Source organism: Nerophis ophidion, linkage group LG19 (assembly GCF_033978795.1).
Source record: "Nerophis ophidion isolate RoL-2023_Sa linkage group LG19, RoL_Noph_v1.0, whole genome shotgun sequence".
Taxonomy (NCBI): Eukaryota; Metazoa; Chordata; class Actinopteri; order Syngnathiformes; family Syngnathidae; genus Nerophis; species Nerophis ophidion.
Genome location: NC_084629.1, coordinates 3,915,921 through 3,941,057, shown reverse-complemented (window position 1 = coordinate 3,941,057; position 25,137 = coordinate 3,915,921). Strand labels below are relative to the sequence as shown.

Sequence of the window (25,137 nt, the reverse complement as noted above, 5' to 3'; positions counted from 1 at the left end):
TATACACTACTATCGGTTCATTTCTCTGCGCCATAAATTCGGCTGATAGTCTAACAGGCAAATTCTAACGAAATAGAAAATAAGGTGAGATAAAGTATTATTTTTTATTAAATGGAGACGTGTGAAATTCTGCTAAAAGCACAACTTAATGCGTTTCAGCATGTACAGGTGTACCTAATGTTGTGACCGGGTGAATCTATAGAACGTTAATTTTCGTAAAACAATACAAAAGTCATGTTTGAGTTCAGGACATAAACACTATATGTGTGTCCGAATCACTTGGTGTATAAAATCAAGCACTCAGGCATGGAGACTGTTTCTACAAACATTTGTGTAAGAATGGGCCGCTTTCAGTGATTTCCAGCGTGGAACCGTCATAGGAAGCCACCTGTGCAACAAATCCAGTCGTGAAACTTCCCCCGCTCCTAAATATTCCAAAGTCAACTGTCGGCTGTATTATAAGACCATGGAAGAGTTTGGGAACAACAGCAACTCAGCCACCTAGTGGTAGGCCACGTAAACCGGTAACAGTTCGAGATGCTACCTCAGTAGAAGCATTTAAGTCTCACCTTAAAACTCATCTGTATACTCTAGCCTTTAAATAGACCTCCTTTTTAGACCAGTTGATCTGCCGCTTCTTTTCTTTCTCCTATGTCCCCCCTCCCTTGTGGAGGGGGTCCGGTCCGATGACCATGGATGAAGTACTGGCTGTCCAGAGTCGAGACCCAGGATGGACCGCTCGTCGGGACCCAGGATGGACCGCTCGCCTGTGTATCGGTTGGGGACGTCTCTACGATGCTGATCCGCCTCCGCTTGAGATGGTTTCCTGTGGACGGGACTCTTGCTGCTGTCTTGGATCCGCTTTGAACTGAACTCTCGCGGCTGTGTTGGAGCCACTATGGATTGAACTTTCACAGTATCATGTTAGACCCGCTCGACATCCATTGCTTTCGGTCCCCTAGAGGGGGGGGGGGGGTTGCCCACATCTGAGGTCCTCTCCAAGGTTTCTCATAGTCAGCATTGTCACTGGCGTCCCACTGGATGTGAATTCTCCCTGCCCACTGGGTGTGAGTTTTCCTTGCCCTTTTGTGGGTTCTTCCGAGGATGTTGTAGTCGTAATGATTTGTGCAGTCCTTTGAGACATTTGTGATTTGGGGCTATATAAATAAACATTGATTGATTGATTGATTTTCAGTCTGGCAATCTGATGGACGGGTCTGGGTTTTGGAGGTTGCCAGGAGAACGCTACATTTCGGACTGCATCGTGCTGAGTGTGAAATTTGGTGGAGGAGGAATTACAGTGTGGGGTTGTTTTTCAGGAGTTGGCCCCTTAGTTCCAGTGAAATAATCTTTGAATGCTCCAGAATACCAAAAACATTTTAGACAATTCCATGCTCCCAACCTTGTGGGAACAATTTGGAGCGGGCCCTCTTCCTTTTTCCAACATGACTGTGCATCAGTGCACACAGCAAGGTCCATAAAGATGTGGATGAACTTGACTGGCCTGCAGGGAGTCCTGACCTGATTTCCGATAGAACACCGTTGGGATGAATTAGAACGGAGACTGAGAGCCAACATCAGTGTGTGACCTCACCAATGCGCTTTTGGAAGAATGGTGGAAAATTCCTATAAATAAAAATAAATAAATAAATAATGGAGACGTCAAAGAAGAAAGATGTAGGTGGGAAGCAGTGTATTGCAGCTGTCTTCAGCAACACAAACACAGCCGGTGTTTCCTTTTGGACAGCCTTCCCAGAAGAGTTGAAGCTAAGGTGGACAGACATCATATTGAACGGGATGGCACTTAAGTTCATATGTGAGTCAAGGCAGGTGGCCAAATACTTTTGTCAATAGAGTGTAAACATTTTCTAAAGATAAATTATGATACTTTTGGGTAGAGTGGCGGCGAGGACGGTGTCGAACTCCTTGAAAAATGAAGAATGTTTAGACATACTCAGAAAGTTGGCTATAAATGTGACTGTGGAGCAACATTTTTATGCAACATTTGCAGCAACTTATCGTATTTTTCCGAGTATAAGTCGCTCCGGAGTATAAGTCGCACCTGCCGAAAATGCATAATAAAGAAGGAAAAAAAAAACATATATAAGTCGTACTGGAATATAAGTCGCATTTTTTGGGGAAATTTACTTGAAAAAATCCAACACCAAGAATAGACATTTGAAAGGCAATTTAAAATAAAGAATAGTGAACAACAGGCTGAATAAGTGTAGGTTATATGAGGCATAACTGAGAAGGTGCCTGCTATGTTAATGTAACATATTATAGTAAGAGTCATTCAAATAACTATACATTCTAAAAAATACTATAATAAAAATTTAAAACATAAAAGAGTGTAATAAAAGAGTAAACAGTGACATTTAACAAGAACAAGTTGCAGTAATACTAACACTAATAACACAAAGCTGCCATGCGGACTGTTATTGACCTGCTGGAGGCTCCAATTACTTCACTGGAACAATTTCAATCAATCAATCAATCAATGTTTACTTATATAGCCCTAAATCACTAGTGTCTCAAAGGGCTGCACAAACCACTACGACATCCTCGGTAGGCCCACATAAGGGCAAGGAAAACTCACACCCAGTGGGACGTCGGTGACAATGATGACTATGAGAACCTTGGAGAGGAGGAAAGCAATGGATGTCGAGCGGGTCTAACATGATACTGTGAAAGTTCAATCCACAATGGATCCAACACAGTCGCGAGAGTCCAGTCCAAAGCGGATCCAACACAGCAGCGAGAGTCCCGTTCACAGCGGAGCCAGCAGGAAACCATCCCAAGCGGAGGCGGATCAGCAGCGCAGAGATGTCCCCAGCCGATACACAGGCGAGCACTACATGGCCACCGGATCGGACCGGACCCCCTCCACAAAGGAGAGTGGGACATAGAAGAAAAAGAAAAGAAACGGCAGATCAACTGGTCTAAAAAGGGAGTCTATTTAAAGGCTAGAGTATACAAATGAGTTTTAAGGTGAGACTTAAATGCTTCTACTGAGGTAGCATCTTTAACTGTTACCGGGAGGGCATTCCAGAGTACTGGAGCCCGAAATGAAAACGCTCTATAGCCCGCAGACTTTTTTTGGGCTTTGGGAATCACTAATAAGCCGGAGTCATTTGAACGCAGATTTCTTGCCGGGACATATGGTACAATACAATCGGCAAGATAGGATGGAGCTAGACCGTGTAGTATTTTATACGTAAGTAGTAAAACCTTAAAGTCACATCTTAAGTGCACAGGAAGCCAGTGCAGGTGAGCCAGTACAGGTGTAATGTGATCAAACTTTCTTGTTCTTGTCAAAAGTCTAGCAGCCGCATTTTGTACCAACTGTAATCTTTTAATGCTAGACATGGGGAGACACGAAAATAATACGTTACAGTAGTCGAGGCGAGACGTAACAAACGCATGGATAATGATCTCGGCGTCTTTAGTGGACAAAATGGAGCGAATTTTAGCGATATTACGGAGATGAAAGAAGGCCGTTTTAGTAACGCTTTTAATGTGCGCCTCAAAGGAGAGAGTTGGGTCGAAAATAATACCCAGATTCTTTACAGAGTCACCTTGTTTTATTATTTGGTTGTCAAATGTTAAAGTTGTATTATTAAATAGAGGTCGGTGTCTAGCAGGACCGATAATCAGTATTTCCGTTTTTTTGGCGTTGAGTTGCAAAAAGTTAGCGGACATCCATTGTTTAATTTCATTAAGACACGCCTCCAGCTGACTACAATCCGGCGTGTTGGTCAGCTTTAGGGGCATGTAGAGTTGGGTGTCATCAGCATAACAGTGAAAGCTAACACCGTATTTGCGTATGATGTCACCTAGCGGCAGCATGTAGATGCTGAAGAGTACAGGGCCAAGGACCGAACCCTGGGGAACTCCACACGTTACCTTAACATAGTCCGAGGTCACACTGTTATAGGAGACGCACTGCATCCTATCAGTAAGATAAGAGTTAAACCATGACAGGGCTGAGTCTGACATACCAATTCGTGTTTTGATACGCTCTAATAAAATATTATGATCGACGGTATCGAAAGCAGCGCTAAGATCGAGGAGCAGCAACATAGATGACGCATCAGAGTCCATCGTTAGCAATAGATCATTAGTCATTTTTGCGAGTGCTGTCTCAGTCGAGTGAATTGCCCTGAAACCGGATTGAAAGGTTTCACATAGATTGTTAGACGCAAAGTGCTCATTTAGCTGCTCTGCAACAATTTTTTCGAGGATTTTCGAAATAAAGGGAAGGTGAGACACCGGTCGGTAGTTTACAATGAGGTCAGGATCGAGGTTAGGTCTTTTAAGGAGAGGATGAATAACCGCTTTTTTGAATGCTAGGGGAACAGTGCCCGAGGAAAGTGATAAGTTTATAATATTTAGCACTGATGGACCTAATAATACAAAAAGCTCCTTGATAAGTTTCCCAGGAAGTGGGTCAAGTAAACATGTTGTTTGTTTTATTCCATTTACACGTTGTAACAATCCTTCTAATGTTATTTCATCAAAACGAGAGAAACTATTTTGGATATTTGCAGTATCCGCCGTATATACAGTCGTATCTGTGTTACTATAACCCCGTTGTAGCTGGGACGCATTGTCTTTAATCTCCTTTCTAATAAGTTCAATTTTCTTATTAAAGAACTTCATAAAGTCATCTGCCGAATGGGTGGAGCTACTGGAAGGAGTCCTTTGTTGGGTTAGCGATGCTACTGTACTAAACAAACATTTTGGATCGTTTTTATTAATGCGGATGAGATTTGAGTAATAATTAGTTTTAGATAAGGTAAGCATGCGTTTATAAGTTATTAAACCATCACTCCATGCTTGATGGTGCACCTCAAGTTTAGTCGTGCGCCATTTGCGTTCCAGCTTTCTACATAATAATTTCTGAGCTCTAGTTTCTTCAGTAAACCATGGCGTACGCCTTTTTGGAGCCTTTTTTAACTTCAGCGGTGCTATACTATCAATGGTTTCGCGCAGGGCGTCGTTAAAGTTGTTAGTGAGGTTATCAATAGAGCCCACATACTTTGGGAACGGTGCCATTACCGAGGGCAGTAGGTCCGCAAGAGTCGTCGTTGTGGCAGCATTAATGTTGCGGCTGCTATAGCAGTTATTATTATTATTAGCTTGCCGAACATGAGTCTGAACTTCGAATTTTATAAGGTAATGATCGGACATTACTTTAGTATACGGGAGTATCATAACTTTGGAAACGGTGATACCTCTGACAAGCACTAGGTCTATCGTATTACCGCTGCGATGCGTCGGTTCATTTATTATTTGTGTAAGACCACAGCTATCAATTATAGTCTGGAGCGCCACGCACGGTGGGTCCAATGGGGTATTCATATGGATATTAAAGTCCCCCATTATAATTATATTATCGGCGTGCGTCACTAGATCAGCAACAAACTCTGAGAATTCACTAATAAAGTCCGAATAGGGCCCTGGGGGGCGGTAGATAACGGCCAGGCACAGAGGCAGAGGTGTGGCAGACTTCATAGAAAGCACCTCAAACGATTTATATTTATTATTTAAGTTAGGACTAAAGTTAAAGTTTTCGTTGTATATTAGTGCGACACCCCCTCCCCTTTTGAGGTGACGGGCAATATGCGCATTCGTATAGTTAGGAGGGGATGCCTCATTTATCGCAAAAAAGTCGTCTGGTTTAAGCCAGGTTTCGCTAAGACCGATGACGTTAAGGTTGTTGTCTCTAATGACCTCATTGACTAATAACGTTTTGGGAGACAAAGATCTGATGTTTAGAAAGCCCATATTATAGGTAGTGGGCTGTTTTAAGGAGTTGTTGATAAAATTATCCGTAGTAGCAATATTAATAATGTTGCGTTTATTATGCGCAGTGTACTTAAAATAATTACGACCATATCTAGGAATTGATATGACGGGAATTTTAAGATTGTCTACTTGGCGCTGCGATAAACTGAACGCATCATAATTTGCCACCTCAGTAGAACGCATGTCTAACTCTGACGTAGTCATAGACACAGTAGAAAAAACATTTTGTGAGTTGTGTATTATTCTACGAAAATTGCTATGTGTACAGGGATCATCCAGCCTGGCGCTGGCTAGTTCTAACTTAACTGACTCCATACCCAGGCTAGCAGGCTCTGTAATTGCCTGTGACCGGGCTTGCTCTAGTGCAGTTAGTCAAATGTGGCTCAATGCGAAGTCTATGTTCCGAGACAAGAGGATAGCGCCTTCCTGGTTAGGGTGGATTTTTTTTTCACATTCTGTCTCTCACAGTTGAAGTGTACAAGTTGAGTTTATACCAAAAAGTTCTATTTTGGTTTCATCTGACCACATGACATTCTCCCAATCCTCTGCTGTATCATCCATGTATCCATTTTGGTATAAACTCAACTCGTCGTGTTTGGAGGAAGAAGAATACTGAGTTGCATCCCAAGAACACCATACCTACTGTGAAGCATGGGGGTGGAAACATCATGTTTTGAGGCTGTTTTTCTGCTAAGGGGACAGGACTATTGATCCGTGTTAAGGAAAGAATGAATGAAGCCATGTATCGGGAGATTTACTTATTTTCCACCATAATTTACAAATAAATTCTTTAAAAAATTCCTACAATGTGAATTCCTGGATTTTTTTTTTCACATTCTGTCTCTCACAGTTGAAGTGTACCTATGATGAAAATTACAGACCTCTGTCATCATTTTAAGTGGGAGAACTTGCACAATCGGTGGCTGACTAAATACTTTTTTGCCCCGCTGTAGATGAGGTGGTTCGGGCATCTGGTCAGGATGCCACCCGAACGCCTTCCTAGGGAGGTGTTTAGGGCACGTCCGACCGGTAGGAGGAAGACCCAGGACAGGTTGGGAAGACTATGTCTCCCGGCTGGCCTGGGAACGCCTCAGGATCCCCTGGGTAGAGCTGGACGAAGTGGCTGGGGAGACAAAAGTCTGGGCTTCCCTGCTTAGGCTGCTGCCCCCGCGACAGACCCGGTTTTCCTGGAGCTGATTTTATTTTCTCCGGTGATTTTTGTTGTTGTTTTTAAATAGAGATGTTTTTTTTTACTGATGCGTATTTTGATTTTTGAGAGCACAAGAGTATATTGTTATGATGGGACGGTGCAGACTTTGTCCGTCTGGGACAAACTTGACAGCGGCTTGAAGTAGAACATAAGATTATGTGGGAGTTAAACTAAGAGGCATTACTCCGCTTCTTCCACCCCGCTTAGTATGGCGGCTCTTACATAAGAGGCGTGAAGGCGGTCAACACGTGGACGTGTCTAACAGGAAGGTGTGGTTGCAGGTCTGAAGTGTGCCTGCCCGCTGTGCGACCGCGGCGTCTGCGAGACGTCGGCCGGCGGCGCCTGCTGGAACTCGGTCATGTTGATCGACGGCCGGGAGAAGACGGCGCGCTCGTGCCTGTCGCCGTCGGAGATGAAAGGTCAGGTGTTCTGCTACAGCTCCCCCAGAGTCTCCAGGAGGAAGTGCTGCTTCAGCGACTTCTGCAATAACCAGACCCTGCACTTGCAGCCCGGTATGCTCGCTCTTCTCTATCAGCGCAGTGTTTGCAACACACACACATTTTTTAGGGGTGTTTTTTGGGACGTAGTGGACGTGGACAAGAAATACGACTCGAAAATGTAAGCAGCAGCAGCATGAATCCACACAATTGGTTCCGGCTGCTTGTTGCCGGGCAGAACAACACAAACGGCACAAATTATACTATATTGCCAAAAGTATTCGGCCACCTGCCTTGACTCACATATGAGTCCTAACCTATAGGGTTCAATATGATGTCGGTCCACCTTTTGCAGCTACAAACCCCGTTTCCATATGAGTTGGGAAATTGTGTTAGATGTAAATATAAAGGGAATACAATGATTTTCAACCCATATTCAATTGAATGCACTAAAACACAAGATATTTGACGTTCAAACTCATACATTTTTTTTTTTTCTTTGCAAATAATAATTAACATAGAATTTCATGGCTGCAACACGTGCCAAAGTAGTTGGGAAAGGGCATGTTCACCACTGTGTTACATCCCCTTTTCTTTTAACAACACTCAATAAGCGTTTGGGAACTAATTGTTGAAGCTTTGAAAGTGGAATTATTCCCCATTCTTGTTTTATGTAGAGCTTCAGTCCTTCAACAGTCCGGGGTCTCCGCTGTCGTATTTTACGCTTCATAATGCACCACACATTTTCCATGGGAGACAGGTCTGGACTGCAGGCGGGCCAGGAAAGTACCCGCACTCTTTTACTACGAAGCCACGCTGTTCTTACACATGCTGAATGTGGCTTGGCATTGTCTTGCTGAAATAAGCAGGGGCGTCCATGAAAAAGACGGCGCTTATATGGCAGCATATGTTGTTCCGAAACCTGTATGTACCTTTCAGCATTAATGGTGCCTTCACAGATGTGTAAGTTACCCATGCCTTGGGCACTAATGCACCCCCATACCATCACAGATGCTGGCTTTTGAACTTTGCGTCGATAACAGTCTGGATGGTTCGCTTCCCCTTTGGTCCGGATGACACGATGTCGAATATTTCCAAAAACAATTTGAAATGTGGACTCGTCAGACCACAGAACACTTTTCCACTTTGCATCAGTCCATCTTAGATGATCTCGGGCCCAGAGAAGCCGGCGGCGTTTCTGGATGTTGTTGATAATTGGCTTTCACTTTGCATAGTAGAGCTTTAACTTGCACTTACAGATGTAGCGACCAACTGTATTTAGTGACATTGGTTTTCTGAAGTGTTCCTGAGCCCATGTGGTGATATCCTTTAGAGATTGATGTCGGTTTTTGATACAGTGCCGTCTGAGGGATCGAAGGTCACGGTCATTCAATGTTGGTTTCCGGCCATGCCGCTTACGTGGAGTGATTGTTTTTTTCCAGATTCTCTGAACCTTTTGATAATATTATGGACCGTAGATGTTGAAATCCCTAAATTTCTTGCAATTGCACTTTGAGAAAGGTTGTTCTTAAACTGTTTGACTATTTGCTCACGCAGTTGTGGACAAAGGGGTGTACCTCGCCCCATCCTTTCTTGTGAAAGACTGAGCATTTTTGGGGAAGCTGTTTTTATACCCAATCATGGCACCCACCTGTTCCCAATTAGCCTGCACACCTGTGGGATGTTCCAAATAAGTGTTTGATGAGCATTCCTCAACTTTATCAGTAATTATTGCCACCTTTCCCAACTTCTTTGTCACGTATTGCTGGCATCAAATTTTAAAGTTAATGATTATTTGCAGAAAATGATTTAATCGTGACTAAAAATTGTACAAACAAAAAGCGCTCACAGCGGAGTTACAACTTGGCTACGGAAACAAAACTAACACTTTAACGTAAACTATGAACTTAAAACATGAAACATGAAAAACTAGCATGAACAGAGCATGAAAAGAACAACAACAATGACGCCAGGCCGACTGCCTGGCAACTACAAGCTTAAATGATAGTGACGTGATTAACACAGGTGCGTGAGTCCTAAACAGATCAGGTGCGTGAGTCCAAATGAATCAGGTGAACTAACGGTTGTCATGGTGACAAAACTAACAAGAGTGCACAATGAGTCCAAAACCAAACAGAACGTGACCACAAAACATGACACAAGGTACTCAAAGCGCTTTGACACCATTTCCACATTCACCCATTCACACACGCATTCACACACTGATGGCGGGAGCTGCCATGCAAGGCCTTAACCACGATCCATCAGGAGCAAGGGCGAATTGTCTCGCTCAAGGACACAACGGATGTGACTATGTTGGTAGAAGGTGGGGATTGAACCAGGAACCCTCAGGTTGCTGGCACTGCTACTCTCCCAACCGCGTCACGCTGTCCCAGCTTCAATTCTTCTGGGAAGGCTGTCCCCAAGGTTGCGGAGTGTGTGTTTATAGGGATTTTCCACCATTCTTCCAAAAGAGTAGTTCTTTGAGGTAGAGGGGGGCATTACCATGGAGGCACTGGTGGGTTAGTAGGGAGACTTTGTATTCAATCCTGAGTAGAACAGGAAGCCAGTGAAGGGATTATAGAAGTTGGCGTTGAGCTAGACAAGGTAGTCTTTTCTCAAGGATAGGGTTATCACTTTTGCATTCCGAAGTCCTAATTAAGGCCTTTTTCTTACAAGAAGTGATCCAATCCACCTGCTAATGTCAAAATAAGGGGCGTTGTCTTATTAGGTGCTCAAACTGAAATAGCAGTATTTACTTAAACTTGGTGGTTTGCTTTCTACAAGATGAATATAAACATTCACCCTATGTAGAACATAACATGAGTTGATTAATTAACGTCACTGGATCGAGCGCTAACTGCTGGCTGACAACCAAAGCGCAAATTGCTAGCTCTCTGCTTGCGCCGCTAATCGCTAGCTGGCAAGTAGCTACCGTGCTAATCGCTAGCTTTCTTAAATGTTAAGATGAATACAATAAAGTGATCCTTGTTTTAATTTCAAACTTGCGAGGTACAGCGAGTAGGGTGTCTGTTTGTAAACTAATGTGTTTAAATCGATGTTCATGTGTATTTAAAGTAGACTGACCATACGTCCTCTTTTCCCCGGACATGTCCTCTTTTGCAGGCCTGTCTGGGCTGTCCGGGCGGAGTTTCTTAAATGCTTCAAATGAGTCAGGGTTGCGTGTATTGTCAATGTACGAAGTGTTAAGAAGGAGTTAAAAAACAAAACCAATTGTGAAGGTGTGCATACGCAGCAGAACTTGTGAGGGAAGGACAGAGACAGCGAGAAAGTGAACCGGCTGTTAATCAAGGCATACTTGGTCAACAGCCAAGGACGGGCTGTTGTGTCCTTGGGCAAGACACTTTACCCACCTGCTCCCAGTGCCACCCACACTGGTTTAAATGTAACTTAGATATTGGGTTTCACTATGTAAAGCGCTTTGAGTCACTAGAGAAAGGCGCTACATAAATATAATTCACTTCACTTCACAGGTCACACTGAGGGTGGCCGTATAAACAACTTTAACACCGTTACAAATATGCGCCACACTGTGAACCCACACCAAACAAGAATGGCAAACACATTTCGGTAGAACATCCGTAACACAACAGAACAAATACCCAGAACCCCTTGCAGCACTACCTCTTCCGGGACGCTACAAAACACCCCATTACGTCATATCAAATATTCCACTTTGAAAAATAATTTTGGTGGAATATTTTACATATTTTGTGTGTTTGGCATAAAAAAAACAAAGTTTTGTTGGACAAAAAAGGGCGGAAAACAAACAAACAAACAAAAACAACATATAAAAAAACTCAAACATTTTGAAATGAGGAATAGATCTGAAGATTCCAGAGATTTAAGTGTTAAATATAAAATGTATGTATGCCCTGGCACAACATTATCAACATTTCATGACCCAAGCAAAACACTTTCTACACTTTTATACTGAAATTAATACACCTACAACTTGTTAAATAAATACATAGAAAATAAGTTTAGATCCATGAAGGAAAGAAGGGAATGAATGTTTATAACTGAATACATTTAGCCTGTGCGAGTTTGAAGCCAAAACGACAAACGCGCTCAGAGGAGATAACTTTTGAAAAAAGGTGACGGTTGTTTACAAACCTTTTTTTTTGAAGGGGTAATTTTGAACTTCCTGTTGATTTTTGCCGAAGGATCTCAATTATCTAAATGTAGGTCTAAGTGAGACCTACATAGAAGTTTTTGTTTCATGTCTTTCCGGCATTCCTACCGGAAGTTACAAGCAGTTTTGTACGTGTGCAAACAAATTTGTCTTCTTTATTTTTAATTTTTTTATGAATAAAGTAACGTTTATGACAACCTTTTTTCCAAAACCCAACATAGAATGTGAGATACGACAGGACAATGCATACGTTTATCATTTGTTTTCAAAACGCTTACAAAAAAGTGGGACCCCAATAATTTAGTGTGGGACCCCCATTTTTATGACTTGATGGGGTCCCTGGGACCCCATTTTGAAAATTCCTAGCGCCAACACTGCTGTCAACAGAGGAGAAAAAATGCTGTATTTAAATAAAAATATTATTTATAAAGCAAGTTCAAGTATTAATGGCAAATTTGCACCTATATCACGCATATATGTGTGCTTTTTTGGGGGATTTCACAATATGGTCAGCCTGATTTAAAAGCATTTAAATTAACGGGAAAAATTGTGTGTTAAACCACACAATTTTATAAATCAGATTAATCACGCTTGTGACTTTTGGTTAAACACGATTAATCACATTCAGGTACCTGCTTGCATTATTTGAATTAACTTAAAGGCCTACTGAAATGAGATTTTCTTATTTACAATCATGGCCACCAGTAGCAAGAGCGATGCGGACCGAGAAAGCGACGATTTCCCCATTAATTTGAGCGAGGATGAAAGATTTGTGGATGAGGAAAGTGAGAGTGAAGGACGAGAAAAAAAAAAGACTACACAGTAGGAGCAATTCAGATATAATTACACAAATTTACTAGGATAATTCTGGAAAATCCCTTATCTGCTTATTGTGTTACTAGTGTTTTAATGAGATTATATGGTCGTACCTGTACAACCTGAAGGTCGGCCCCGCACCTTTCTTCAGCACCAGTCGACGGGTGGTGGCGATGCCCATCTCTGCCCTTCGCAAGGGACCGTCTTCGAAACACGATCTTTCGAAACGATCGCTGCATAAAACACTGTACTTTGTGTGTGTGGTCCAATCCAACCGTGTTCGCTTGACCGCTCTGTTCCAAAGTAAAGCTCCATCGTCATCTTTCGGGAATGTAAACAATGAAACACCGGCTGTGTTTAAAATGGGACCCATTACCTCTCTGCTTGGCACTCAGTGGCAAGGGTTGGAATTGTGGGTTGAATCACCCAAAAATGATTCCCGGGGCGTGGTCACCGCTGCTGCTCACTGCTTTCCTCACAAGGGGATGGGTCAAATGCAGAGTACACATTTCACCACACCTATTGTGTGTGTGTGACAATCAGTGGTTCTTTGTACTTTAACTTTAAATGGTAATGTTCAGGATTATTGGTGAGCTGGAGCCCACAATACACCGCTTCCCACCTACAGCTTTCTTCTTTGACGTCTCCATTATTCATTGAACAAATTGCAAATGATTCAGCAACACAGATGTCCAGAATACTGTGGAATTTTGCGATGAAAACAGACAACTTAGAGCTGGGAACGATGCTGGACCAAAATGTCCTCTACAAAGCGTGATGATTTCAGCAGGATATTTCGGCGCAAAATTTAACATTGTAATATAGTAAACTAAAAAGGCCGTATTGGCATGTGTTGCAATGTTAATATTTCATCATTGATATATAAACTATCAGACTGCGTGGTGGGTAGTAGTGGCTTTCAGTAGGCCTTTAAAAAAAAAAACACTTTCAATCAATCAATCAATGTTTACTTATATAGCCCTAAATCACTAGTGTCTCAAAGGGCTGCACAAACCACAACACAAACCACAAAACATGCGTCTGAACCTCGAATTTTATAAGGTAATGATCGGACAATACTTTAGTATACGGGAGTATCGTAATTTTGGAAACGGTGATACCCCTGACAAGCACTGGGTCTATCGTATTACCCTTGCGACTTTAAACTTTTGACATAAAGCAAGTCTAAAATGATCATTCAATTGTCTTTTTTTTTTTTTGTAATCCACCATTTTTTATTTAAAGTCCTTTCGGGGTGTATTTTGAAGCTGGAGCCTACCCCAGCTGAGAACTAATTGTGCCCCCACAAACTCTGACCGGAAAAAAAGTGGTCATACCATTGTGACGTGAACATGAACAGGAATATTTTCAAGGCATCCATCCATTTCCCAATATTGTTTATTCTGTTCAAGGTCACGGACATGCTGGAGCCTACCCCAGTTGACGTTTTGGGCAAGAAGCGGCATAGTCAAAATGAATGCTAATAAAATACTATGCCTTACAAAGTCGTAGGACTAACCTCCCCCAACCTCCGAGGACAAAGCTCCGAACAATGGGAGACCGGGCTTTCTGCTCCGCCGCTCCCAGTCTGTGGAACGCTCTCCCTGACCACGTGAGGGCACCACAGACTGCGGATTTTTAAAAAAAGGCTTAAAAACCCTTCTTTTTAAAAAAGCCTTTATTTTTAGATATATGCATACTAGTTATTCATATTAAATATAGTGTATTTTTTATTAATTATTTTATTTTATTTCCTATTTATTCTATTATTATTATTATTATTATTATTAAAGGGATCATTTTCTGGCATCATATGACCTTTGCGGTTCGATATGTAGCTCAGTTGGTAGAGTGGCCACGCCAGCAACTTGAGACCGGGCTTTCTACTCCGCCGCTCCCAGACTGTGGAACGCTCTCCCTGACCACCTGAGGGTACCACAGACTGTAGATGCTTTTAAAAAAGGCTTAAAAACCCTTCTTTTAAAAAAGCCTTTATTTTTAGATATATGCATACTAGTTATTCATATTAAATATAGTGTTTTTTTAATTAATTATTAAATTTTATTTCTTATTTATTATTATTATTATTATTATTATTATTAAAGGGATCATTTTCTGGCATCATATGACCTTTGCGGTTCGATATGTAGCTCAGTTGGTAGAGTGGCCGCGCCAGCAACGTGTGACCGGGCTTTCTACTCCGCCGCTCCCAGACTGTGGGACGCTCTCCCTGACCACCTGAGGGCACCACAGACTGTGGATGCTTTTAAAAAAGGCTTAAAAACCCTTTTTTTTTTTTTTTTTTTTAAAAATACTTTTTTTTTAAGATACTCATATAGTAGTTCTCGCTATTAGGCTGTTGTAGTTTTTATTTTTATTATCTTTTTATTTATTATTCATCCATCCATCGATTTTCTACCGCTTGTAATTGTATATTATTATTATTTTTTTGTATTATTATTATAGGGATCATTTTCTGGCCTTTACGGGGCAGGATACCCTTGGTTGGTAGAGTGGCCGCGCCAGCAACTTAAAGGTTCCAGGTTCGATCCCCGCTCCCACCATCCTAGTCACTGCCGTCGTGTCCTTGGGCAAGACATTTTACCCACCTGCTCCCAGTGCCACACACACTGCTTTAAATGTAACTTACATATTGGGTTTCACTATGTAAAAGCGCTTTGTGTCACTAGAGAAAAGCGCTATATAAATATAATTCACTTCACTTCAAATTGCTGCTTTGAAGTTAAGTTGCTTGCAATACGACATCATCATGTGACTTAAGTCCCAAAAACAAAACGATGTCATGAATGAAAAACAACGTGTTTATTTATTCAGCGATAGTCAAAGTTTTAAGTGAGTCAAATCACTTTGGGATTTCCCACTCAATGTGGCCCCGGCGAGACGAGGCAGATGCTGATCCCGCTAGATCCTGTGACATAACAACGCGTATAAATACTCTTATCAGCCATGCGGCGCACGTTAAAACGTGTCATGGTAGAAGGTGGAAGCTGGCTTTAAGGTTGACGGGGGATTAATTACATCGACCTGCAGCTAGACGACGCCAGAGCCTATCCCCAAGGTGCTGTGGCCGCTGATTGCTGTTTATAACACCGCCTGTGTTAAATATTCAACCTACAGTCCAATGTCCACCTCATAACCAGGCGGTTGTGGGTGCAAATCTCGACTTGGACCTTTTGTCAATTTATTTCGAACATGCATGCAGCTGCAATATAGCACATCATGTATATTATCCAGTTTCTCAATACAACATGTATTAAAAGGAGTAGGAAGAAGCACAGCTCATGTTTACTCTGTGAAGCAGGATAAGATGTACAGGAGATCCTGGGAGAAAACAATAGAATATATAGCATCCAGCTTCAAATGTGACTTACCGGTAGAACATTTGAATCAAGTCTTTATAGTTTCAAGCAGCGAATCCTGTACGGCAATATATGTTTTTTATTCTCAGTCTCGCCCTGGCTCCAACTCCTACTCCCTTGTCTCGTCTCGGCTGCTGCTAATAAAGGTGACAGGTGATTAGATAACAAGGGCCCACCTGGGCCATCTACTCACCTGTCGCTGTCTTCGAGGCCGGTCCTTGCACACGCCCCCCCCCCCCTCCCTCCACAAGTACGTGACATAAACTCTTTACGTCAAGCCTTTATGTCTCCCAACGTAGATAAGAGTGTTTGAAAACGCCAAAATAGTCTGAGATTTTCATAAACCGTAAGCCATAATCATCCAAATTGTATCAAAAGGCTTGGAGTCTTGAGTCACATTTTACGAGACGATGTCATGTAGTAATTTCACCCGGAATACATTTTTGTCACTGTTTAAGTTTCACCTGTGTATTTGACGGGATGCCGCGTGTCGGCTGTCGGTGTGACCCCAGGATGCAGTGACGTATAGGCAACGTGCAAGCAACAGGCATATAGTGTATATATTGTGTGTGTGTGTGTATATATATATATATATATATATATATATATATATATATATATATATATATATATATATATATATATATATATATATACATAGTATATACACTATATATATATAGTATATATAAACATAGTATATACACTATTTATATATATAGCTACAGAATATACATATATATATATATATATATACACACATACACACATATACACGTTTATGTGTATATACACAATTTTGTACATACAAACACACTTATATGTGTGTATATATATATATATATATACAGAATATACATATATATATATATATATATATATACACATACATATGTGTGTATATACACATTTTCGTATACACACACACTTATATATGTGTTTATTTGTGTATATATATGTGTATAGACATATATATATGTGATGTGTGTGTGTGTGTGTATATATATGTATACTGTATATACAGTATATATATACACAGAATATACATATATATAGATGGATGGATTGATATACATTTATACACACATATATATATATATATGCACATATATGTGTGTATATACACATATTTGTATATACACACACTTATAGATGTGTATAGATATGTATATGTGTATATATGTGTGTATACTCATATATGTGTGTGTGTGTGTGTGTGTATCTATATACATATATATATATATATATATATATATATATATATATATATATATATATATATATATATACATATATATCCAGGGTGTACACCGCCTTCCGCCCGATTGTAGCTGAGATAGGCGCCAGCGCCCCCCCGTGACCCCAAAAGGGAATAAGTGGTAGGAAATGGATGGATGGATATCAAATAATTAACAATGTGTTTTTTTTTTCCCCCCCAAAAAATTTTTTTCCTTTGGAAAGTGGCAGCTCAGTCACCAGAATGTTACAATAAAATCGATTTTTCTTTTTACAGCGTATAAAAAAAATGGAGTGAAGGGAATGGAAGGGAGAAACAGCACCACTGTTTTTAGCTGCAAAATTTAAGCAACAGAGCTGCTGTCTTTTTTTATTAACCGTAAAATCTTGTTGCTTCAATGTTGTTTTTGTTTATTTTTAATGTTTTTGCGTCTAACTGTATATTGGAAAAAACAATACCAAAGTCGAAGTCAAAGTAAAAAAAAAACTATGTCGGTGGAATTTAACCGTAAAATCTATTGTCAATTTTACAGTTTACAATTGGATTGATCATTTGTTTTGAAATCATAAGTCCAACAGATATTTAATTACAGTATTTATCTTTATTTTTTATTTTTTGGGGAATACACGATAATATACTATTTTGATCATTTTGAATTACTACAAAATATGCAATTATGCAGTACATGATTTTTAATGTCAAAAGGGGAAGAACAAATATATTTAGTAAGAAAAGATGAAGCATATTTAATAACGTATATTATTTCCAGGCTTTCGCGGGCCACATAAACTAACGTGGCCCCCGGGCTTTGAGTTTGACACCTGTGGTGTAGAAGAAGATGGAAGAATTACTATAGGACTCCTGTTGCTAGGCAGAATTAATAGAATATTAAAGCTGCAAGCAGCGATGGGAGGGACCGACTTTTGCTGGTGTTTCCTGCCTTTACCCATTCAACATATCTTTACCTGCACATTATCTACCTTCCCTCCATCCTGGGGTCACACTCGTGCTTCTTTCTTCCACCCATACACGCTGGTGCTTCCTGCCATCACCCAGAAAACATCTTTACCTGCACTTTACCTACCTTCTCTGTATCCTGGAGTCAAACTGGTGCCTCCTTCTTTCACCCAGTCAACATAGCTTTACCCGGACATGACCTACCTTCTCTGCATTGTGGGGTCACGCTGGTGCTTCCTGCTTTTAAGCGGCCATCTTGAGACGGCAACAGAGCAGCAGCATCAGCGCAGAAGTTCTTTGGAGGCTCGTAAAATCGAAACCGGAGCAGTTAGAAAACCTTTTAATCAGAAGGGTTCAATCTTTCTCCTGTGCGAGTTTGAAGCCGACACAACAAACGCGCTCAGAGGAGATAATGTTTGAAAAAAGGTGACAGGTTTTCACAAAACTTTTGTTTTGAAGGGGTAATTTCAAACTTCCTGTGGATTTTTGCTGAAGGATGTCAATTAATGAAATGTAGGTCTAAGTGAGACCTACATAGAGGTTTTTGTTTCATGTCTCTACAACATTCCTACCGGAAGTTACAAGAAGTTTTGTCTGTTTTCTCTTCCCAAGAGCAGTTTTGTCTGTGTTTTATTCTTAGGGGGCGCTAGAGCGCAATTTTAAGTTTTGGATTTTTTTTTTTTTTTTCTTATTAGGTCGCAATTTTCACCAGTCCTGATGTGTGTGTCCAGTTTGGTGAGTTTTGAAGCATTTCAATTAATGAAATGTAGGTCTAAGTGAGACCTACATAGAGGTTTTTGTTTCATGTCTCTCCAACATTCCTACCGGAAGTTACAAGGAGTTTTGCCTGTGTTTTCTTCCCAAGAGCAGTTTTGTCTGTGTGTTATTCCTAGGGGGCGCTAGAGCACAATTTTAAGTATTTTGGGGTTGTTGTTTTTCTTATTAGGTCGCAATTTTCACCAGTCCTGATGTGTGTGTCCAGTTTGGTGAGTTTTGAAGCATTTCAATTAATGAAATGTAGGTCTAAGTGAGACCTACATAAAGGTTTTTGTTTCATGTCTCTCCAACATTCCTACCGGAAGTTACAAGGAGTTTTGCCTGTGTTTTCTTCCCAAGAGCAGTTTTGTCTGTGTGTTATTCCTAGGGGGCGCTAGAGCACAATTTTAAGTATTTTGGTTTTTTTTTTTTTCTTATTAGGTCGCAATTTTCACCAGTCCTGATGTGTGTGTCCAGTTTGGTGAGTTTTGAAGCATTTCAATTAATGAAATGTAGGTCTAAGTGAGACCTACATAAAGGTTTTTGTTTCATGTCTCTCCAACATTCCTTCCGGAAGTTACAAAGAGTTTTGCCTGTGTTTTCTTCCCAAGAGCAGTTTTGTCTGTGTTTTATTCCTAGGGGGCGCTAGAGCGCAATTTTAGGTTTAGTTTTTTGTTTTTTTTTTCTTATTAGGTCGCAATTTTCACCAGTCCTGATGTGTGTGTCCAGTTTGGTGAGTTTTGAAGCATTTCAAGGGGGTCAAATTACAGCTCAAAGAGGCAAAAATTAATTTTTTTAGGAAACTTTTGTTTTGAAGGGGTGTTTGCCAACTTCCTGTTGATTTTTGCTGAAGGATGTTATTTTATGAAATGTAGGTCTAAGTCAGACCTACATAGATGTTTTTGTTCCATGTCTCTACGACATTCCTAACGGAAGTTACACGCCGTTTTGTCTGTTTTTTTTTCCTAGGGGGCACTAGAGCGCAATTTTGACTTTTTGGGGTTTGGTTTTTATTTTATTAGATGGCAATTTTCGCCGGTCCTGATGTGTTAGTGTCAAATTTGGTGAGTTTTAAAGCATGTTAAGGGGGTCAAATTACGGTATAATAATAATAAAACCTTAGAAATACAATAGGGTCCTCTGTCCCAAAGGGGCATTCGTTCCCTAATAATCATCCGTCAGCTGACTTTGAAAATAAATAGACGTGTTGGTGGGTTGACTTGTTGCTAGGCAGAATTAGTACTCAACGGTCTCAATTGAGACAACTAAAGTCATTTTGAGAAAATGACTCCAAAAACGAATGATGAACTCTGCTCTGTGTTGCATGAAACAAATAGTATTTAAAGTGAACACTGCGGACAAGACAAGTTTGTTTGTCGCAGGATTTAGGTAAAAGGCTAAAGATGTCTTAGGAAAGTGTGATGAAGTTCACGGTGCAGATGTGTTGGCTGACACAAACTGCCTTGGCTCACGTATGAACTTGAAGTGCCATCCCATTCCTAACCCGTAGGGGTCAATATGACGTCGGTCCACCTTTTGCAGCTGTTACAGCTTCACCTTTTCTGGGAAGGGCTGTCCACAAGGTTGCGGAGTGTGTTTATAGGAATTTTCCACCATTCTTTGGTGAGGTCACACACTGATGTTGGTCGAGAAGTCTCCGTTTTAATTCATCCCAAAGGCGTTCTATCGGGTTCAGGTCAGGACTCTGTGCAGGCCAGTCAAGTTCATCCACACCAGACTCATCCATGTCTTTATGGACCCTTGCTTTGTGCACTGGTGCACAGTCACTGAGCTCCTGGAAGCGGCCCATTCTTTCACAAACAGTCTCCATGCCTAAGTGCTTGATTGTGTACACCTGTGGCCTGGTCCAAGTGATTAGGACACCTGATTCTGATCATTTGGATGGGTGGCTGTTTAGTGTATCTGTACATACATGTACTGTAACTGCAGAGCTGTGATTTTCCGGTTACTTACAATAAAGTTACAATTGGCAGGTTGTGTAAATGCATAAATAAAAACAGAATACAATGATTTGCAAATCCTTTTCAACTTATAATCAATTGAATAGACTGCAAGGACAAGATATTTAATGTTCCAGCTAAGGAAACTTATTTTTTTGCGAATAATCATTAACTTAAAATTTAAATGGCAGCAACACTTTGCAAACAAGTTGTCAGAGGGGCATTTTTACCACTTTGTTACATGGCCTTTCCTTTTAACAACCCTCAGTAAACGTTTGGGAACTGAGGAGACATATTTTTTAAGCTTTTCAGGTGGGATTCTTTCCCATACAGCTTAAGTTGTTCAACAGTCCGAGGTCTCGGTTTTGCTGTTTTAGGTTTCATAATGCGCCACACATTTTCGATGGGAGCCAGGTCTGGACTACAGGCAGGCCAGTCTAGTACCCACATTCTTTTGTAACACATGGCTTGGCGTTGTCTTGCTGAAATAAGCAGGGGCGTCCGTGTAAAAGATGTTGCTTGATTGGTAACATATGTTGCTCCAAAACCTGTATGTACCTTTCAGCATTAATGGTGCCTTCACAGATGTGTAAGTTACCAGTGCCTTGGGCACAAATACACCCCCATACCATCACAGATGCTGGCTTTTAAACTTTGCGCCTAAAACAATCCGGATGGTTCTTTTTCTCTTTGGTCCGAAGGACACGACATCTTGAAATGTGGACTCGTCAGACTACGGAACACTTTTCCACTTTGCATCAGTCCACCTAAGATGAGCTCGGGCCCAGCGAAGCCGGCAACATTTCCGGGTGTTGTTGATAAATGGCTTTCACTTTGCAAAGTAAAGTTTTAACTTGCACTTACAGATGTAACGACTGACTGTAGTTGCTGACAGTGGTTTTCTGAAGTCTTCCTGAGCCCATGTGGTGATATCCTTCACACACCGATGTCGCTTTTTGGCGCAGTACCACCTGAGGGATCGAGGGTCCTTAATATCATCGCTTACGTGCAGTGATTTCTCCAAATCTCTGAAGCTTTTGATGATATTACGGACCATAGATGGTGAAATCCCTAAATTCTTTGCAATTGCTGGTTGAGAAATGTTGTTAAAACAATTTTCTTGCGCATTTGTTGACAAAGTGGTGACCCTGGTCCCGTCCTCGTTTGTGAATGACTGAACTTGTATACCCAATTGTGGCACCCACCTGTTCCCAAATAGCCTGTTCACCTGCATTCCTCAACTTTCTCAGTCTTTTTTGCCACTTGTGCCAGCTTTTTTTTAAACATGTTGCAGGCATTAAATTCCAAATGAGCTAATATCTGTAAAAAAATGAATGAACGTTTAAGTATCTTGTCTATTCAATTGAATATAGGTTGAAAATGATTTGCAAATCATTGTGTTCTGTTTTTATTTACCCTTTACACAATGTGACGACTTCACTGGTTTTTGGGGTTTGTAAATACTGTAACTTCAGTTGTAATTTTACAGTACATTACAATAAAATGTAACTATCTGCAGGGTTCGTACGGGTGCTTAAAAACCTTGAAAATGCTTGGATTTTGATGTTGTGTTTTCAAGGTTGGAAAAATGCTTTAATTTTGGGCGAAGTGCTTGTAAATGCTTGGAAATGTTCATCATATTTATCGGCAGTCTGACTCAACAGGCTAATTATAAAATGGAATTATTTTTTTTTTAATTCCTTAAATATTAAAGGCCTACTGAAATGAGATGTTCTTATTCAAACGGGGATAGCAGGTCCATTCTATGTGTCATACTTGATCATTTCGCGATATTGCCATATTTTTGCTGAAAGGATTTAGTAGAGAACATCCACGATAAAGTTTGCAACTTTTGGTCGCTAATAAAAAAGCCTTGCCTGTACCGGAAGTAGCAGACGATGTGCGTGTGACATCACGGGTTGTGGAGCTCCTCACATCCTCACATTGTTTAGAATCATGGCCACCAGCAGCAAGAGCGATTCAGACCGAGAAAGCGACGGTTTCCCCATTAATTTGAGCGAGTATGAAAGATTCGTGGATGTGGAAAGTCAGAGTGAAGGACTAGAAAAAAGAAAAAAAAAGACGAGGGCAATGGGAGCGATTCAGATGTTATTAGACACATTTACTAGGATAATTCTGGAAAACCCCTTATCTGCTTATTGTGTTACTAGTGTTTTAGTGAGATTATATGGTCGTACCTGAAGGTTGGAGGGGTGTGGTGACCGCCAGTGTCTTCGATGGAAGCCACGTTTCTCGACGTTTATTTTTTTTTCCCCCCCTCCTCCACGGTGTAAGCATCCGACGGTCGGGGGCGGCCGTTGGGAGGAGGCAAGAGAGTGCGCAGCTGCACGACGCAAGCTCTCGGCTCATTACTACGGTAAGAGCCGACTTAATACCACCATTTTGGGGCGGCATGGCGTGGTGGGTAGAGCGGCCGTGCCAGAAACCTGAGGGTTGCAGGTCCGCTTCCCACCTATTGACATCCAAATCGCTGCCGTTGTGTCTTTGAAAAAAAAGACGAGGGCAATGGGAGCGATTCAGATGTTATTAGACACATTTACTAGGATAATTCTGGAAAATCCCTTATCTGCTTATTGTGTTACTAGTGTTTTAGTGAGATTATATGGTCGTACCTGAAAGTTGGAGGGGTGTGGCCACGGGTGTGGTGACCGCCAGTGTCTACGATGGAAGCCACGTTTCTCAACGGATCCCCCCCCCCCCCCCCCCCCCCCTCCACGGTGTAAGCATCCGACGGTCGGGGGCGGCCGTTGGGAGGAGGCAAGAGAGTCCGCAGCTGCACGACGCAAGCTCTCCGCTCATAACTACGGTAAGAGCCGACTTAATACCACCATTTTGGGGCAGCATGGCGTAGTGGGTAGAGCGGCCGTGCCAGAAACCTGAGGGTTGCAGGTTCGCTTCCCACCTATTGACATCCAAATCGCTGCCGTTGTGTCCTTGAAAAAAAACATGTGGGCAATGGAGCGATTCAGATGTTATTAGACACATTTACTAGGATAATTCTGGAAAATCCCTTATCTGCTTATTGTGTTACTAGTGTTTTAGTGAGATTATATGGTCGTACCTGAAAGTTGGAGGGCTGTGGCCACGGGTGTGGTGACCGCCAGTGTCTACGATGGAAGCCACGTTTCTCAACGGATTCCCCCCCCCCCCCTCCTCCACGGTGTAAGCATCCGACGGTCGGGGGCGGCCGTTGGGAGGAGGCAAGAGAGTACGCAGCTGCACGACGCAAGCTCTCCGCTCATAACTACGGTAAGAGCCGACTTAATACCACCATTTTGGGGCAGCATGGCGTAGTGGGTAGAGCGGCCGTGCCAGAAACCTGAGGGTTGCAGGTTCGCTTCCCACCTATTGACATCCAAATCGCTGCCGTTGTGTCCTTGAAAAAAAACACGTGGGCAATGGGAGCGATTCAGATGTTATTAGACACATTTACTAGGATAATTCTGGAAAATCCCTTATCTGCTTATTGTGTTACTAGTGTTTTAGTGAGATTATATGGTCGTACCTGAAAGTTGGAGGGCTGTGGCCACGGGTGTGGTGACCGCCAGTGTCTACGATGGAAGCCACGTTTCTCAACGGATTCCCCCCCCCCCCCCCCCCCCTCCTCCACGGTGTAAGCATCCGACGGTCGGGGGCGGCCGTTGGGAGGAGGCAAGAGAGTACGCAGCTGCACGACGCAAGCTCTCCGCTCATAACTACGGTAAGAGCCGACTTAATACCACCATTTTGGGGCAGCATGGCGTAATGGGTAGAGCAGCCGTGCCAGAAACCTGAAGGTTGCAGGTTTCGCTTCCCACCTATTGACATCCAAATCGCTGCCGTTGTGTCCTTGAAAAAAAAGACGAGGGCAATGGGAGCGATTCAGATGTTATTAGACACATTTACTAGGATAATTCTGGAAAATCCCTTATCTGCTTATTGTGTTACTAGTGTTTTAGTGAGATTATATGGTCGTACCTGAAAGTTGGAGGGCTGTGGCCACGGGTGTGGTGACCGCCAGTGTCTACGATGGAAGCCACGTTTCTCAACGGATTTCCCCCCCCCCCCCCCCCCCCCCCCCTCCGTGGTGTAAGCATCCGACGGTCGGGGGCGGCCGTTGGGAGGAGGCAAGAGAGTACGCAGCTGCACGACGCAAGCTCTCCGCTCATAACTACGGTAAGAGCCGACTTAATACCACCATTTTGGGGCGGCATGGCGTAGTGGGTAGAGCGGCCGTGCCAGAAACCTGAAGGTTGCAGGTTTCGCTTCCCACCTATTGACATCCAAATCGCTGCCGTTGTGTCCTTGGGCAGGACACTTCACCCTTTGTCCCCGGTGCCGCTCACACTGGTGAATGAATGATGAATGAATGATTGGTGGTGGTCGGAGGGGCCGTAGGCACGAACTGGCAGCCAC

The 25,137-nt window shown here is 42.1% G+C and overlaps 1 protein-coding gene across 1 annotated transcript in view; it reads left to right on the top strand.

Moving 5' to 3' along the window:
* Positions 1-25,137, top strand: part of LOC133537884 (activin receptor type-1C) — a 59,925-nt gene that overhangs the window by 14,195 nt on the left and 20,593 nt on the right. Inside the window, exon 2 of the mRNA XM_061879005.1 lies at positions 7,303-7,533. Within this exon, the coding sequence (XP_061734989.1) occupies positions 7,303-7,533 (231 nt within the window). The remainder of the gene's footprint in view (positions 1-7,302; positions 7,534-25,137) is intronic.